Below are 17,756 nucleotides of genomic sequence, written 5' to 3'. Positions count from 1 at the left end.
ACTCACACATAGTAACTGGCAAGCCTCAGTTTAGACTCTAAATTACCCAGATCATGTTTAATTGATGCTAGATGTTTTGAGGGTAGATAAATGGGAGAAAAAATAAGAAAGGAAGAAACAGAATTGGTTCTGGGACAGTAATCTTCCAAATTGAAGAGTAGCCCTTTTAGAATGGGAGAAGGTATTAGTTTGAAAAGATATGTTCAATTTTCAATATTTTCATATTTGGAACAAAAGTCCTACTCTTCTCAACATGCAAATCATAGACACTAAGCCACTGAACTATTGGGGATGATCAGAGAATACATAATTTCCACCTAGAGAGCCATATCCCAAATTAAGAGTCTGGGGAGGCATATGACATTATTGCTAAGCAGAAAAGAGTGAGGATTTTAAAGAAGCCCAGTAACCTGGACCACACATGTACAAAGGTCTTGCAAGACCACAGACTTGGAGCTAGCTCATAATAAAACTTTTTTCTACCTAATATGTTGCTCATTCATCATGCATGTTCTGCTTTTGTAAACTGCACCATAGTACTACACAGAAGACATATTCCCAGCAGGTTTTTTAAAAGGAAAGATGTTATATGTTGGACATTTCATTTGCAGAATCTCTTTAATTGGACATTTAATTGGACAAATATTTCCTTAAAAGCTATGAGGTAATATATAAAATATACAATGCAAATATTACTTGAGTGCAAAACATGACTGGTAGGATCTATACTTACAAAATGTGCATTATTGACTGAAAATTGGACTGATTAAACTCTAGAACCATAAACTGAGAGCTACCAAAAAAACACACAAAATCTCATTCCTTAGTCTCATACTAAAGTTTGTTATTTACTCATCTCTGAACATAATTGCTAAGACTGATTTAATTTGGGATCAGAATGTTTTAATCTTTTTGGAGATAGAGAAGAAAATAGATCTTACGGCTTTCCGTAGGTCTGACACATATGAATCACTGGATTCTTTGTCATTGATTATGTAGAATCTCACATCAGACAGCTGGAATGAAGTCCTCACCAACAGACTTCAATGGAGTGGAAGAAAAAGAGGCCCAGAACATGGCTCAACACCACAAAGTATCCATTTTTCATTTAGTTAAGTATGGTATGCACGTGCTATAAAGTAATTGGCATCATTAAAATAGTAAGACAAGGCTGGGGATGTAGCTCTGTGGTAGAGCACTTGCCTAGCATATATGAGGCACTGGGTTCAATCCCCAGCACTGCAAAAAAAGGAAAAATAGTAAGACAGGTATGTATGTACTAACAGGGAATGATTTCATCGCAAAAAGCAGGTCACAAAACAATATGTATATATGTTAATAGTATGATGCCATTTATGATGAAAAGAGAGGGAGAAATGGGCAACAGTGGTTAGTGCCTATAATCCCAGCTGCTTGGGAATCTGAGGCAGGAGGAGCACAAGTTCCAGGCCAGCCTGAGCAATTTAGTGTGGCTCCGTCTCAAAATTAAAAAATTTAAAATAGGTCTGGGAATGTAGCTCAGTGGTGTAGCGCTTTCCTAATTTGCTTGAGGCCCTGAATTTGGTCTCTAGTACCACTAAATACTGTTTTAAAAGGCCAGTATGTCTGGAGGAAGTGAGCAAAGGGAAATGTAGTATGTGATATAGCCAGAGATAAGGCAGGGAGGAAGTTGGTAGGAAGCACATGGGTAAGGGGCTTTTAGAACACTACAAGCACTGATTTTCACTCCAGGGAGATGGGAACCATTACAGAGTTTTGAAGAAGCCATGATCTGATCTGACTTAGCTTTAGCAGGGCCACTTGGCTGATATGTTGATAATAAACAGTAAAAGGGTAAAGGTATAAACAAGAAAACCATTGAGGTGTCTGATGTAATACTCAGGCAAAAGAAAACAGGCTGGAGTGATAGTTGTGGTCAGATTTGGGGTTGGGTGTATGGCTTAGTGGTAGAGTGCTTACCTAGCATGCACAAAGCCTTAGGTTCCATCCCACAAACACACACACACGCACACACACACACACACACACACACGCACACACACAAAGTGGTCAGACTCTGGATAGATTTGGTATAAATAAAATTTGGAAGAGATTGATGGAGAATGTGAAAGAATGAGAAGAATCAAAATAATTCCAAATTAAATGGCCTAAAGAACTGGAAAAAACTATTGCCATTCCCTAGGATGGGGAATACACTGGAAGAGTAGGTCTGGGGTGCAAGGAACAGGGATGGAAAGATCAAGAATTCTGTTCTCTCTGATTTGATTTGACATACCTACTAGAGCTCCACATGTAGAAGTCTGGTAAACAGTTGAATAAATAAGTCTGGAGTTTGGGAGAGAGTACTAAGCTAGAGATATAGGTTTAGAAGCTGACACAATGTTTAAAGGATTAGACTCAATTTGCTCATTCAGCTAAGGGTATAAGTGCATGTAGAAGAGAGGTTAAGGTTGTCAAATGAGCAGACAATATGTGTTTATGCTCAGGCTCTCCCCACTGTTATAGAAGCTCCAAGAAACAAGGACTTGTTCTGTCGTGTTCATTGCTGTATCTCTACCCACTAGAGTGGTATCTGGCACATAGAAGGTTCATCAATATTTTTGAATGGGAACTAGAGAGAGAATAATTATTGATAAAGACAAAAGACTTTAAACAAGAAAATCTATGTATTTATCAATGTTTCATTGATTTTTTCTTATCTTCATAATATATATTATAGAAAACTTGGGAAGATTAAGAGAAAAAACAGAAATTACCAATAATTCTACTTCCCAGAGATAGCTATTGCTAATACTTTTTATATTTAATTTCAGCCTTTCTGATATGTCATATATACATATCAACAACTCTGGAATCTTACTGCATAGGCAATTTTTCAATCAATATATCAAGATTATTTTATCACATCATTTAAATAGTTTTTAACCTCCCTAATTTTGAGAGCTATAGAACATTCCACTGAAGAGAAAAATCATAATATGAATTCTTTATTTTTGAATATTAAAATATTTATATTTTACTAATAACATTCTAAACATAATTCTGAACCTCTGATTATTTTCCTAAGATAGATGTTCAGGAGCTGAATTACTTAGATCAGGAATGTTTAAACATAAACATTTGAAGAACGTTTTAAAATGTATTGGTAAATTACCTTCTACAAAAGCTTTATCATTTATACTCACATTACAATGTATGAATGTACCGATCTTGCTGTCATCTCACTAGCATTGAGTATTATCTTTGTCAATTTTATAGACCAAAAAATGGTATCATGCTGTTTCAATTTGCATTATTTTGATTACAAGAAAGATTGAACATTTTCAAATGTTTATTAGTCATATGTATTTTCTTCTGAGAATAATCTGTCCTTTGCCCACTTTTCTATTGTTGAGAATAAGTATTTTGACGTTCGTTAAAAGCAAAACAATAGCACAGTTAAAAAGTTACCTGAAATATCCTTTTTTAACATATTTTCCAACTTTATTTAGAGTTCCTTCAGAAGAAATCCATCTTTTAAATCAGTGTGTAAACACCAACATCTAGGACAGTTTAATAATTAACTGCCCTTCTGGAGATCAGAATCAGAATTTTTATTATGCTCTGCGATACAGGCTTCCTTAAAACACTGACCACCTAAGCCAGGTGTGGTGGTGCATACCTTTAATCCCAGCTACTCGAGGGACTGAGTCAGGAGGATCACAAGTCCATGGCCAACCTCAGCAACTTAGCGAGACCCTGTCTCAAAATGAAAAATAAAATGGGCTGGGGACATAGCTCAGTGGCAGTGGTAGAGTACCCCTGGGTTCGATCCCCAGAACCACCACCACCAACAACAACAAAAAAAAAAACATAAAAACAAAACACTGACCCCTCCTAAACTGCAACTCCCTCCCATGTGGCTACCTTTAGAAACCCAGGGCAGCGAATCGCAAATAACCACATACTTTTTAACATCTTTGAGGTTAGGAGGGGTCTTAACAATAAATATTGTCTTAAAGTCAGTGTTGACCAATTTTTTACATTGTCACACCTCTGAAATGGAAGTGCAGTTTACAATGAATAGCACCTTAGATTTATGAAATGCATAGACACTATTACTAATATAAAATAATCTTTGTCTAGAGATAAGAAATTCCATACCTTAAATCACTTTTTCCTTTGGCAGTTTTACTTAAGGAGTTTATAATGAACATCAACAATAATCATGTATCTCCCTAACTCCTAAAACTTGAGGTGACTTAAAAATAATAAAATTTGAAAGTTTAAATAGTTGCAAGATCTCAGGTAAAGGAGGAAATATTGTTTTTTTTTTTCTTAAGAGGTGAAATGAGCACACTGGGATTCATATCATGGTTTTCAACATTTTATAGATAGACTACAAAAATGGCTTTAACTCGCAGCAGTCATAGTAAAGAGGGGAATAAATTCAATATTATCCATAAGTGAAAACAAAGGAAAGCTATCAAGAAAAAGCACAGCATTTCTTGATGCCAGGTTCTGGAAGAAATTCCTCCTGTGGTACCACCTTAAAGGATATACAGGTGATATATTCAACAACCATATATTCAATGATAGCCCCCTGATAAAGACAGTTTGGGTTTTTATGCTTGTCTTTATAGTGACCTCCATGCAAGGCAGAACCCAGAACCAAAAAGCAATTCAGAAAAGCATTTCTAAAAGGATCCAAACATGCCAGCTGAAAATTCAGTTCCTTCTCTCTGATGGCTGAATCCAAGGGCTGGATTTAGAATATCTAGACCAGTATTTTCTAATATGGGATGAGCAAGACAATTCACTGAAGAGCAAAGTCTGTGCTTACATTTGTATTTCATGTCAAAAATCAAGAAAGGAAGCATTATTAATATCTAGTTCTGGGCTGGGGATATAGCTCAGTTGGTAGAGTGCTTGCCTTGCAAGCACAAGGCCATGGGTTCAAATCCCCAGCACCACACACACACACAAAATCTAGTTCTGGGGCTGGGTTGCGGCTCAGTGGCAGAGTGCTCATCTAGTATGTGTGAGGCCCTGGGTTCAATTCTCAGCACCACATAAAAATAAAATAAAGGTATTGTGTTCACCTACAGCTAAAAAATAAATATTTAAAAAATACCTAGTTCTAATACATTTATACCGGTGTACCATCTCTGTTACTACAAAATGTACAAGATGTCCCAACAGGACAGTACAAGTTGGGTGGCCTGGATTGCCTGATATTTTCATTTGTTTCAGTTTATTACAGTATGTTACAATTTACCTGGACCTTGATAAATTTCTTTGTGGATTATATCATCTAGTTTGAACAAAACCAACACTCACAAGATCAGCAGGTGACTTAAAATAGTTCCCAAAATGAAATAAGGAAGCAAAAGATAATTCAAGCACAAGTGAACTGTAAGAAAATGGTAAAGCTGATCCTTCTACTTCCTGTATGAGTTCTGCATCAGCCACATTATCAGGTATAAACAATGACCATTTAATCTGAGCTGACAAGACAAGTGAATCAAAATTATCACACAGAAGACTATTAGAAATACCTGCTGCCATTGGCATTAGACTTCACCTTCAGGGATGGGAATGTGTCTCAGTGGTGGAGCACTTGCTTAGCATGCATGAGGCACTGGGTTCAATCCCACCACCAAAAAAGGTCTATCACCTTGACTATATATATTAGCTAACTATAGTATGAAGCTATTATAATTATCATGATATTCTAAAATGAAGCATCCAAAACATGAAGACAAACCTCCATGATTTTTTTCACACTTCAAATCAGATGATACTCAATCGAGTAATTTACAGAGTACTGTTACATGTAATGATAAATGTTTAGAAGACTTTTCTGAGCTTCCCACAATTCAATAGAGAAAAAACCAAAGTCCCATACCATTGTGAAAACACCTGTTCTTCATCCTACGTAGAATTGACTGCTCTAATGTTTTGAAAAAGTCAAACTCTAATGCAGCCCTTTGTCAGATAATATATTTAGAAGATATACAGAAAACATTGTTGAAGACTGGAAGAAACAAGCATTAGAACAAATTATGGAATATGGAATATAGGATGTTTGTATAGTCAGATGGAAGTACAGATATTTCTAACATGTCTCAGTTTGAAGTATTTGCTAGATTTTTAATAATAAAACACCCTTTTTTCCTGAACCACTAAAAGAAAGATGTTCCAAGGAAGATAGATATATTGTGCAAAATGGATGATTTCTTTAACACTTTAACAAAAATAATTTGGGGGGGAATTATGTGTTTATCAATGAGGTGATTGCTTTGCCCTTTGACCCCCCTGATCTCCTACCTACTTAAGAAATAACTTTTCTGTCTTCTTTTCATGATCCTTCCTCTGTTGGCTCTCTAAATGTTCTTCCTCAAGGTTCCATCCTGGAAGATTGTGAGGTAAAGTAGATTAATTAAACCAAATTTCATGTAGAGACAGGCAGATACAGGGAGGATTCTAATAACTTTAATTATAGCTCTTCTATTTTTCCCCCTCCATGAACCTGATAGGTAGGTTCAGGATCAGTTACTTTCAAGAATCAACCCTGTGGTAGGATTATTCTGAGACACTCTTGCTAGCTAATCATTTCCATTCATTCCCTTCTGAGTCCAGAAACTGACTGCAAGACCAGACCATTATTAGAAAAAGCATAAAAGTTGGGGACCATGGATTTTAATTCACAGATTATATGAATAGAACCGTACTGGTCCTAGAAATAAGGCAAATTTAGTTCAAGGGCTCACCTAGGTTCTCACTGGGGCTTGGATATAATGGTCCCTAAAAGGGCTGAGCACAGTGAAGTTCTGTTAGTAGCCAAGAGCTATAACTTGAGATGGGTTCTGATACCACTCTTAGAGTGTTAAATATTAGATCACCAGAAGTCTTTGGAAATGGGAAATATGTGGTAGAATGTATTATTTCTCCATTACTATGGTCTGGATATCTTCAAACTTTGTACTAAAGAATAACATACATATAGAAAAGTACACATGTCCCAAGTGTGTGACTCAATGAACTTTCACAAGCTGATTACATGCAGCATCCAGATCAAGTAACTGACCACTGCCAGCCTGTTTCATATGCCCCTTCCTCTATTGCTGACTTCTAACATTATAGAAGAGTTCTGCCTCTTTTATATTTTGTAGAAGTGAAATTGGATATATTATTTCTGACTTCTTTTATCCAATATTGTTTGTGAGATTCAGTCACAGTCCTGCAGGTGATTATATGTTCTTCATTCTCATCATGGATATACTACATATTGTATGAATATACTACAATTTGTCTATTCCTCCACTTCTGGACATTTGGGTAGGTTCCAGCTTGGGGTAATAATGAATAAAGGTTACTAAAAATGTCCTAATATCCTAATATTGGTTTTTAGTGGTCATTATAAAAATTTCCTATGAGTGGAACTGCTGAGTCAAAAACATTTACTTTGAATTTCTAGTGGTACTATAAAGAGCCTAGACACCCTATTTATTTCTTTTCCTTGTCCTAAGAGCAGAAGATATGACATGGCAGGGCTAAGTACAGCCTAGCTCTAAGTACTGGCAGGTACATCTTACTTCCAAATCACCTGGGGATTTGAGCAGGTAGGTGACTCTTCACTCACTGATGTTTAAGAACTGTATGTAGTACAAATGAGATTTTAGAAGTCAGATCTGATTCTAAATCTCAGTTTAATCAGTTAGTATCTGGTCTTTGGGAAATTATTCTTGATTTTCTTATAACATGGGATATAGTAATTCTCATTGCATGGGTATCCAGCCTGTTTAAATGGGATAACACACACAGAGCATTCAACAAAGTGTCCAACACACTGCACACTATGATTGGTTGTTCCATTTCCCCCACATAGAAAATGCATGAGATCTCTAGCCTTGGGACCTAGTATAGAACAATTACCTTATAACTAAACAATTTGGACGTACAATAAAATTTATTATTATGTGACTGTGCCTACAGTCAATATTAGGCACACTAGAGATGAAGCACAGAAGTCTACGTGTGCCAGGAATGGGTTTTTGACATCATTTTGTTGGCAATAAGCTGTACACATCATTCATGATGTTTCTATTAACCTATTATTGCTGTTGTTATTTTTCTTAAATGCCAGTTTAAATAACCCTTGGCGTCCTTTTTACACTGATGTTAGGTTCAGCATGCATGAATTACCTAGTGGAAAACAAAAACACCAAGTCAAAGACTTTGGCGGGAGGAAGGAGATTATATGAAAATGAATCCTGCTCAATAGGCTAGCCTTGTGCAGCCCTGCACATTATTATACAGGCACATACTACTAGGGCTTGCTGCTTTATTTTCTAATCACTGTGTTTTCAAGTCTGCCTTCAAGATTGTTGAGTGCTAAGTCTTTTTAACCCCAAGCAAGGTCAGCTTCCCCAGCCTCCCATACAACCCAGTTCATGCTGGGATAAAGAGGAAGGTAGGAATGTTAAAACAATAATACTATGGTCTGAGGCCAGCAACGGGTAATCAGACTCTAGCAAGGTAGAGGCTGTTACCTGGGAGATTACTGGAAGAAAATAGGCCTAGCCTGCTATGACTTAGTTTGTTCCTACCTTCCTTGCTTTCTCCTTTTCATCTTGCTCCTAGTGATCAGACAGAATAACTTTTTCTGCATTTATTTCCCTAAGGGTCACTGAGAAGCTTTGTGCAGGACACCAGCTAAAGATGCAAGAGTTTCAAGACTATAGTCTGACCCACTGCCAGGCTTTAATCTCAAATATTAAGCTTAATTGGACAGCACCTGTTAAGAAAGGTTCCACTAGTTCAGTGTCACTGCCACACCTCAAAGAAAGCCCAATGTTTCAAACTTCAGTATAATGAAATAGATAAATTAGAAAGTTATTGTTCACATTAAGAAAAAATTCAATATAGGTTTCTTTAAACAATGAATATTATAACATTCCAAATACATTTGAGAATATGTTCAACATTTTTGAGGATGTAACTGAAGAATAAAGTGGAGGATAGCAGAAGTGGTTTATATAACATTAATACAAGACTCCGAAGTATTTTGTGAACATTTGTCATTCATATTTAGCCAATGTCTTACCATAAGATTATTCAACCTATTTTTACCCCAAATGGATAAAACCAAAAGAAGGTGAGAAGTTGGGTAGTCCTGACTTTATTTATTTTTAAACAAAACAGGGAATTGAACCCAAGGGTGCTCTATCATTGAGCTACAGTCCCAGCCCTTTTAATTTTTTTTTTTTTTGAGATGGGGTCTTGCTAAGTTACCCATGCTGGCCTTGAGCTTGTGATCCTTTTGTCTCAGTTTCCCGAATGTCTGGGATCACAGGTGTGCACCACCACATGTGTACTCCTGACTCTGATAGGAGCATCAGGATAAACAGAGAACACTACAGTGGACCATGTTCCATGATGATGGAAGTCAGAATCACAGCCTAAGAACTAGAGATCATCTAATTCATTATGGGTTATAAGATTGGGGTTCACAAAAGAAAAGTGATTTCCTTAAGTCCACACAATAATTCAATGACAAAACTGAGATTAGAATGAGACTACAGGAGCCAGCAAGTAGAGACGAAGGTGCAATATATTTGTTTCACTAGCTCCTGGCTCTTTCATGGTAGGCCAGTCCAGTTTTCCATGACCAGTTCTAGATTTGCCTTGATGTGAGTTGATGTGGAATCCCACAGGACACAAAGAAGCAGATCAATTTGCTCTTGTCACTACACATCCAATCAGAAATCAACCCAGCCTTTCCACTTTTTCCTATTCTCAGACTGCTGGCCTCTGAAAAGGAAATATGGAGCTGGACTCAACTTTCTAGGCTATCCCAGAATTAACTCTGCACCTGCCAGAACTAAATCACCATGACTTTGCCTTCATATTTACAGATAAAATGGAAGTCATTAGATAAAAGGGTACATCATTTTTTAGTCCTCTTCCTTTTATTACTTTTTCTTACCCAAACCATTCTTGCCTGCATCACACAGTGGGAAAGGTATCATTTTCCCTTCCTGAAGTCTATCCTTCCACATATGCACTGGAGCCCAATCCCTCCAGCATGTGGGGCACTCCCTGCATCAGTTGTCCTTATCACCTTCACCCTATCCCTCTCTACTGGTTCTTTCTCATTTTATTTAGGTTAAAGTTACTATCACCTTAAAAGAATGAGCCAGCTAGGCACAGTGGAACACACCTCTAATCCCAGTTACTCAGGAGGGTGAGACAGGAGGATTCCAAGTTTGAAGCCAGCCTCAGTAATTTAGTGAGACTGTCTCAAAAAAAAATAGGACTTGGGATATAGCTCAGTGGTAAAGCACTTGCCTAGCATGCTTGAGGTCCTAGGTTTAATACCAGTACCACAATATAAATAAATTAATTAAATAAATAAAAAGACCGGGGTTGTAACTTAGTTGTAGAACACTTCCCTACTATTCATGAGGCTGTGGGTTAAACCCCAAGTACTACAAAAAATGCCAACCAAGAGTTTTGGCATCTTGGATAAAGGGAAGGAAGGAAGAAGGGGAAAAAACTAGATGCTCTTGACCCTAAACTTAATTTTCTCCATTTCTTGGCACTATACATTCTATTTGCTTCCCATTCAGTTAAGTTTCCACTCCCCTACCTCTTAGAGTCTCTTCAACCTACTGCCATCTGGTCCCTACTCCTACTACTTCACTGAAACACCATCGCTGACTTTTTTCTAAATCAAATCTGAAATTCTTCCTTATTTCTTCTCATTTGACTTTCTGCTACATTTGCTTCTTTGGACATTCTCTCCACGGAACTTACCCTGCCCTTGGTTCCCTGATCTCCCAGCCATTTGAGAAATACCTCTCTCTCTTCTTTTCATGATCCTTCCTCTATCGGCTCTTTAAATGGTCTTCCTCGGAGTTCCATCCTGGAAAGATTCTGGGATAAAGTAGATTAATTTAACCAGATTTCATGTAGAGATAGGCAGATATAAGGAAGATTCTAAAAGCTTTAATTACAGCTCTTCTATTTCCCCCCTCTAAGAATCTGATAGAATAACTCACAGTCCGTTACTTTCTAGAATTAGCCCCTGTAGTAGAATTATCTGGAGGCATTCTTCCTGCCAAACATTTCAATCCACTTCCCTTTCAGTCCAAAAAGTGATTCAGTTTCAGTTTCATATCCATGTGCTCCATGCTGATGTCTCCCAAGTTTACATCTCTGGAGTTCCAGAACAAAATATTAACTAGACACCTGTAAGTGGAAGTCTCCATGGTATTTCCAACATAGCACTCAAAATCCCTTCTCTCATAATCCTTCCATTTCAGTGATGGTACCCACTCACTGAAACTGGAAAACTGAGTCTTCACTGACCATGTCTCAGACTCAGTTATCAAGTCCTGGATCATTTACCTCCATAACGCCTCCCATATTCATTCAGTTCTCTTCTCCCACTGCCCCAACATAACTTCAAACTTATTAACTCTCATTTAGATTACTCTAACAGCTTCCTAATTGACACAGATTAGGATAACATAGAAAAGTTATGAGTGTAAAATATGAAATAAGTGATGTTTGGCTTTACTTATGACTACATATATGTATATGTGTATTGTACAACATGAAAAGCATTTGTTGTTTTTGTTCCTCAGAATTCATCCTGCACAGGACTGGGCAGGCAGATGACTAGGAATTCCTCTAAAGGCACATGTGGCCACTGAGCACTTGACACTGGCTAGTCTCATTTGAAATGTATTGCAAGTAAAATAAACACACTGGATTTCAGACTCAGTATGAGGAAAAGAATGTAAAATAATATTTGGGATATATTGCATAAAATAAGATACATTATTAAACTTAAATTTCAACTTTTTTTTTTTTTTTTACTTTTTAAACTGTGGCTACTAGAAAATTTTAAATTACATATTTGGCTCCAGTGGCATTTCTATTGCATAGCACTGCTGTAGAAGAAGTTGGGATGTGCCACCTATAATAGAGACTTAAGAGCCACTCAAAAATAGACTGATTGTTTCCATGTCCCAAAATGTTTTCGGTCAGAATATTTTCTTCAGATGGAGTGACTTAACTTGGGGATCAGGTTAAAAGATCCCTCCCTGCTGGGAAGTACTTCTGCTCAGTGGATAAAATACAGTTTTTAAGAAAGTCCAATATATTAAAACCAAACTTACAAAAAGACTCTCTTAAGGGATCTCAGTATCCTGGCATGTTTCCACATAACAAACTACTGTCTTCTACTAAGTGGAAATGATCTTTAAGGGCAGGGGCTTTGAATTCTCTTTTATATCTTCCCACAGCACCTTGCTGTGCCTGGAAGTTGTTAACCATCTGGTTGACTGTGGATCCTGTTGGTAGGAGTTGGTAGGCAACAGTTTACTGTTACCTTCTAAAGCTTTGCATTATGGAATACTTAACACTCTCTCACTGCCTGAATGATGACATGTGTACCTTTTGATTTCTATATGCTCAAACACAAAAGTAAAACAGATTACCCATCTTATATTTGAATTAGGTTTATTTCTTCCACATGAAGTTTGCCATTAGGCAAATGGAGTCATGGAGGGATAGTGAAAACAAATTTAAAAGAATGGAAGAAACTGATTCATTGATCCCATGCTCAATACACCTGACTATTATCAATCTGTAAGAAATGGATGTTGCATCTGAAGAGACCAACAGAAAGATGTCTAATAATAACCTTGGGCAGAATTCCAGTTGACCACAGTAAATGCCCAAAGAAGCTCATGTTTGTTTATTTTCACCAACACAACACATTGAAAACGTCTCACTTGCAAAATGCATGCTGCTCTGAGTGGCTAAATAGATGATGATACTAGTAAAGGAAGTTACTAATGTCTGGAAATCCAACCATCTTTTTGAGTACTACTGGTGAGCAGCCTACATCCCAACTGACATAATGCACCTTCTGCAAGACAGCAGTCTCTTGGCACTGCTCCGCTTTGAAGTGAAGCCCAAAATGAACTCCTGCTAACGTGGCATATTGAACCAGCCCTTTTTTATTTCTAAGGCCTTCTCGGTTGATCCGTGGCACATTTATCTTCATGGAAGTGACAATTTCAGGCTAGAATTACAACTTCCTTCTGATGGAAGAATGCACCCCTTGAAGAACCTGACCAAGGTCATTAACCAAATTCTCAAGCAGTCAGCTTTCAGGGTGGCTAGACCTTATTAGAAAGGGTTTATGGAACACTTGCTCAGCTCAGAGGTTTTGTCTAGGTATAATTAGGGCTGGGGAGATAGAAGGACAGTTCTTGCCCACAAGGAGTCCTTATCCCTCAGGAGTTAGGTTACATCATATCACTCAAGGTCACTCAGTTTCTCTTCTTGACAAGCTTATGAGTCACCTTGCTTCATGTTCAAGCAGGAAAGTATTGAGCAGAAAACCAGTCAGATATTAAGAATATGCATTATAACAATGGAAAGAAGAGTTTTCAGAGACACCTCAAGCCAGAACACCATGGTAAGGAGATAAGAGTAATAAGATTGCATTACTATTCATGTACAACCAGAGAAATGAAAGTTGTACCCCATTTGTGCACAATGAATCAAAATAATAATTTTAAAAAGATTGTTACTAAAATATAGGCTCTATCATAAAACTTAAATGATTTTCTGTTTCTACTTTTCTAATGTGTGTATGTGTGTGTGTGGCACTGGGTATGGAACCCTGTGTATGCTAGGCAAGCATTCTACCACTGAGCCACATTCCTAGCCCTTTTTATTTTTTATTTTGAGACCATGTCTGGTGAAGTTACCCAGGCTGATCCCAAACTTGTGAACCTCCTGCTTCAGCCTCCCAAGTGGCTAAAATTAGTCATGTGCCACCATACCTGGTCTTTTCTAATGTCTTTAACAGTGTTATTTTATCCTATTTTCCCTTCTCCTTTCTTGTAAGGTACCTGGGAAAATACATATATTCCATTCTCAAAAATTTCCCTTTGAAATATGATTCAATTTTATCCTCAATATCACCAATATGCTATTTACATGGATCTAAAATATAGAAGGCTTTAAAGCCTTTTTCACTCAGGGATGGTGGCTTTCTTCATTTCAACAACTGGGAGAGGAAATCTGATGTCTGAAGGGAAATCTAAGTGTGGAGTTTCATTCCTAAGCAGGTCCTCTCAAATTCTTCATGCACTTCACAAAGTTAGTTAAGCAACTCAGTATCATACCTATTGATAGCTATGGATGGTATGACCCACATGTGATTAGGGGAGATATGCTTGGGTATCAGGAGAAATACAGAATTAATAGAATTTGAAAGATGAAGATATTAGCAAAGCTACAAGATCAACAGAAACTCTTAAAACCCACAAGACTAATTTCTCATTTTCACGTGCCATACACTGTCAACAAACTTTGAAATAGTGAGCATGTGCCTTAGTTATTAAAGTAAAATCATTAGCAAAGGATACTTGGGTTATCATGCATAAATCTAAAGTTAAAATATAACCAACCTTACAGTGATCAAAGTTTGATAACAAGAGCAAAGGTGCTTTAATAATTAAGTGGCTATTTATAAATTGGTTACAAGCCCCTATTTAAACAGAAGGAATTTCTGCAACCCACAATGATGCACAATGTGGAAAATTCTGATCAAAAGTAGATCAAAGCAATTGTTTCAATTTCTGTACATCCCTATCAAACCTGATCTTGTGTGTGCATGCACGCATACTCTCTCTCTCTCTCTCATACTCATTCACACACTCACTTACTCTTACTTTCAATCAGAACAGCCAAAAAGATGGGAAGGGAATGTATCTCAACAGTGTTTTTTAGGGCTGGGGATGTAGCTCAGTGCTAGAGCATGCACAAGTCCCTTGGTTTGATTCCCAGTACTGGGGATCGGGATGTGGTGGGTGGAAAGCAGTGTCTTATAAGGGGAAAGATCTAAAGACCTTGTGGATTCAATTCCTAGCTCTGCTCCTTCAAAGCAATATGACCTTTGATAATGTCACTTACTTTCTCTGAACCTGTTTCCCCATTTCTAAAATGGATGGGAGGTGTGGGCATAAACTGCAGCCTTTATGTGGTTCTTATGAGTTACCACCTGGGATGAGCTGTCAAAAGTGAAAGTGGAAAGCAACTTGAACTTTCTTCCCTTGATTTCCTCTGCCAATCTCTCTCAGGTAGAAGCAACCAAGGAGCAGAATAATTAAGTGAAAAAGGAAGAAAAAGTAGACACACAAGGCTGAAATGTACACAAAATGGAACCACCTCTCTCTCCCTCACCCTTTTTCTCTGAAAGGTTTGAGATCCAAATCTGAACACAGTTTATTTAAAAGTACATTGTGGGTGATCTTGCAACATAATTTTAGTAGCCATTTTTTTTCCAATGCCAAATCATGAGTTGTTTGTTGGCTCCAAGGAATCCCTCAGTAACACACTTATTGGGATAATTTATACCCCATAAGAACATGAATGCTACATTGTGTATGTCATCCAGTAACTATCTAAAGGGCTAGGAAGCATTAAAATTCCCTAAGAAAATATTTCAAAAATTAGAAATGTAACAAAAGTCCACAGGGCTCTAATACAACTTGGTTTTACTGCTTTTTAGGAAGTAGTTCTAAACTGTCTTGGAACCCTTATTAACCCTTAAGAAATGACAATTCCAAGATGGGTTAGCTTTGAAATCTGTAAGCCCTTATTTTGGGGTTTCATAGAAAATGCTACACCACACAACCCTTAAGAAATGAAACAACAACAAAACTCTTCCCCAGGGTCAAACTTCACAGCCAATCAAAATATTGCACCTTTTAACTCGAGAGAAAATGATAAAGGATAGATATAGTGTGCCTCTTGGACTTGGGGGCTCAAAGAGAGATCTCCCCAAGTTCCGCAAGACTTCAAGCCACAGAAAACTCGCCACTTATTTGATGTTTTTGATTCCTTGAGCACACATGCTGAGGTGGTTGAGAAGGAACTTCCACATCTACTTAAGGGATCATGACTGGTGCCGGAAGAGGGACTCATCAAATTTGAGATACTGGTTACTGAGATGGACGGAAGCTCTGAGTGCCCCGTTTCCACACTTTCATTATTAAAGGCATGCAGCCCTATTCTAAATAAATGTAGCTTCCCCAGGTTTCCACTATGTGAATAGAAACCCTCACCGTACACTCCGGAAATCTTTACAATTCATTTTAAATGCCTGTTATTTCTAAATACAATGTGAAGGGACCCCTATTTATTTACTTTTTATTTTTCAAACGAATGAGGGGAAGTTTTGCCTCCATGTCGCTTTCATTTTTCCAAAATTGGCATCAGGCACAAAGATGAGTTGAGTACCGAATCATTCCTGAGCTAGAATTTAGAACTTAACAAGGGACTTGTTCCAAGCTTTGCGTAGAGAAAACCATTTTAAATTTGCACTATAGGTTTTTTACCTCCAGACGAGAATACACCCAAAAGGAAAAAGGCCATCCCCTCCTCCCAAAGCACAAAAACACAGCATATCCCAAGCAGCCCGTTTCCTACCCAGCCAATACAATAATGCTTTGTAAGCTGAGAGCAGCACCCGGTATAGAAGCTAAGTATAAACAGCTGAGAAGGATTAGGCGGTAGCTCCATTCTCATTTACATGAAAATCCTCTAAGCATCGTTTTCCTCGCTGGCTGCGGGCGCATAAGGAACTCTTTTGTGCCATAGCCACGCATACATTTGCATCCTTTGTCTTTACTTACCAGTCGAGGCTGTGGGCATGTGTGCTCTATTTCCTCCATGGTTTCTGAGGGAGGCTCATTGGAAAGGGATTTTGGGATACCTGTTTCTGACTCAGCATCAGTGGTAAGTACTGGCATGGCCAGCGAATGCTCCCTCCAGCTCTACACCCTCTGGTAGTCGCCTCCCAAGCAGAGAATGTTTTCTTTGTCACGTATTTTTTTCTTCCCTACCCATCCCCCTTCTTCCCTTCTTTCTCTCTTCCCTGGGGGAAGTAAAGAGGTTACCCCCCTCGCCCGCCCCTTTCTTTCTCCCAGAAGCAAAGAGGCAAGGCCTCAGTTTATCACTATAACAACCAGAAGGCACTGGAGCGGCTGGTGCGGGATACAGTATCCTCATTTGCATGGAGCGCGCTGGTTGGCTACTGTCATCATAGTACCACTCCAGCGGGGAGCGGCCAGGTCCCATTGGCTGGCCAGCCTTACCCACGGGGCCGAACTTGCTGCTTTTGTTTCTTCTATTTAATTCAACTGCAAAGGTCTCCGTGTAGATTGGGCAAGGGACTGGGCTGCACTACCCAGATAAGATAAATCCGCTTCCTGAGGGGCCTAGGACGCCTCAAGAAAGAACATAGCAGACCTTCACTTAAAAAGGGACCAGGTCCCTGGCGTGTTATGATGTGCAATCGCCACAGTATTTGCCAAATAGAAGTCACCCTGAGGACATGGCCACTTTTGAGTCCAAATTCACTGTGCCAATTGCCAGCTGGCTTCCAAGGACCTCTCAGGGAATTCACTGTGGGCACCTGAATGTTCACCCCCTGGACTGCTTGCAACAGGTACAGGAGTAGATCCCCTATAGTCTGATGTATCCCTGGAGTCTGTCTATCCCTGGGGCTGCCCTAGGATCAACTCTGAAGGAGGTAGATTGTCTTTGACAGCCTGCCTGCCACTTCTGGTCACCCTCACCAACTGCTTCCTGTCAGCCACACTTGCTGTTGTTTGCCCTTGAATATACTGCTCCATGTGTTGGTCTATTATCCCTCTACTCCCATTTTATCAGTCCTATTT

The 17,756-nt window shown here is 38.4% G+C and overlaps 1 protein-coding gene across 1 annotated transcript in view; it reads right to left on the bottom strand.

Annotated features, from left to right (window-relative positions):
- Window positions 1–16,910, bottom strand: part of Pcyt1b (phosphate cytidylyltransferase 1B, choline) — a 64,017-nt gene extending 47,107 nt beyond the window's left edge. Inside the window, 1 exon segment of the mRNA XM_047535072.1 lies at window positions 16,710–16,910. Coding sequence (XP_047391028.1) covers window positions 16,710–16,826 — 117 coding nt within the window. The 5' untranslated portion in view covers window positions 16,827–16,910.
- Window positions 16,911–17,756: the final 846 nt, after the last annotated feature.

The sequence above is a fragment of the Sciurus carolinensis genome, chromosome X (assembly GCF_902686445.1).
Source record: "Sciurus carolinensis chromosome X, mSciCar1.2, whole genome shotgun sequence".
Taxonomy (NCBI): domain Eukaryota; kingdom Metazoa; phylum Chordata; class Mammalia; order Rodentia; family Sciuridae; genus Sciurus; species Sciurus carolinensis.
This window is presented reverse-complemented; position numbering and strand designations above follow the sequence as displayed.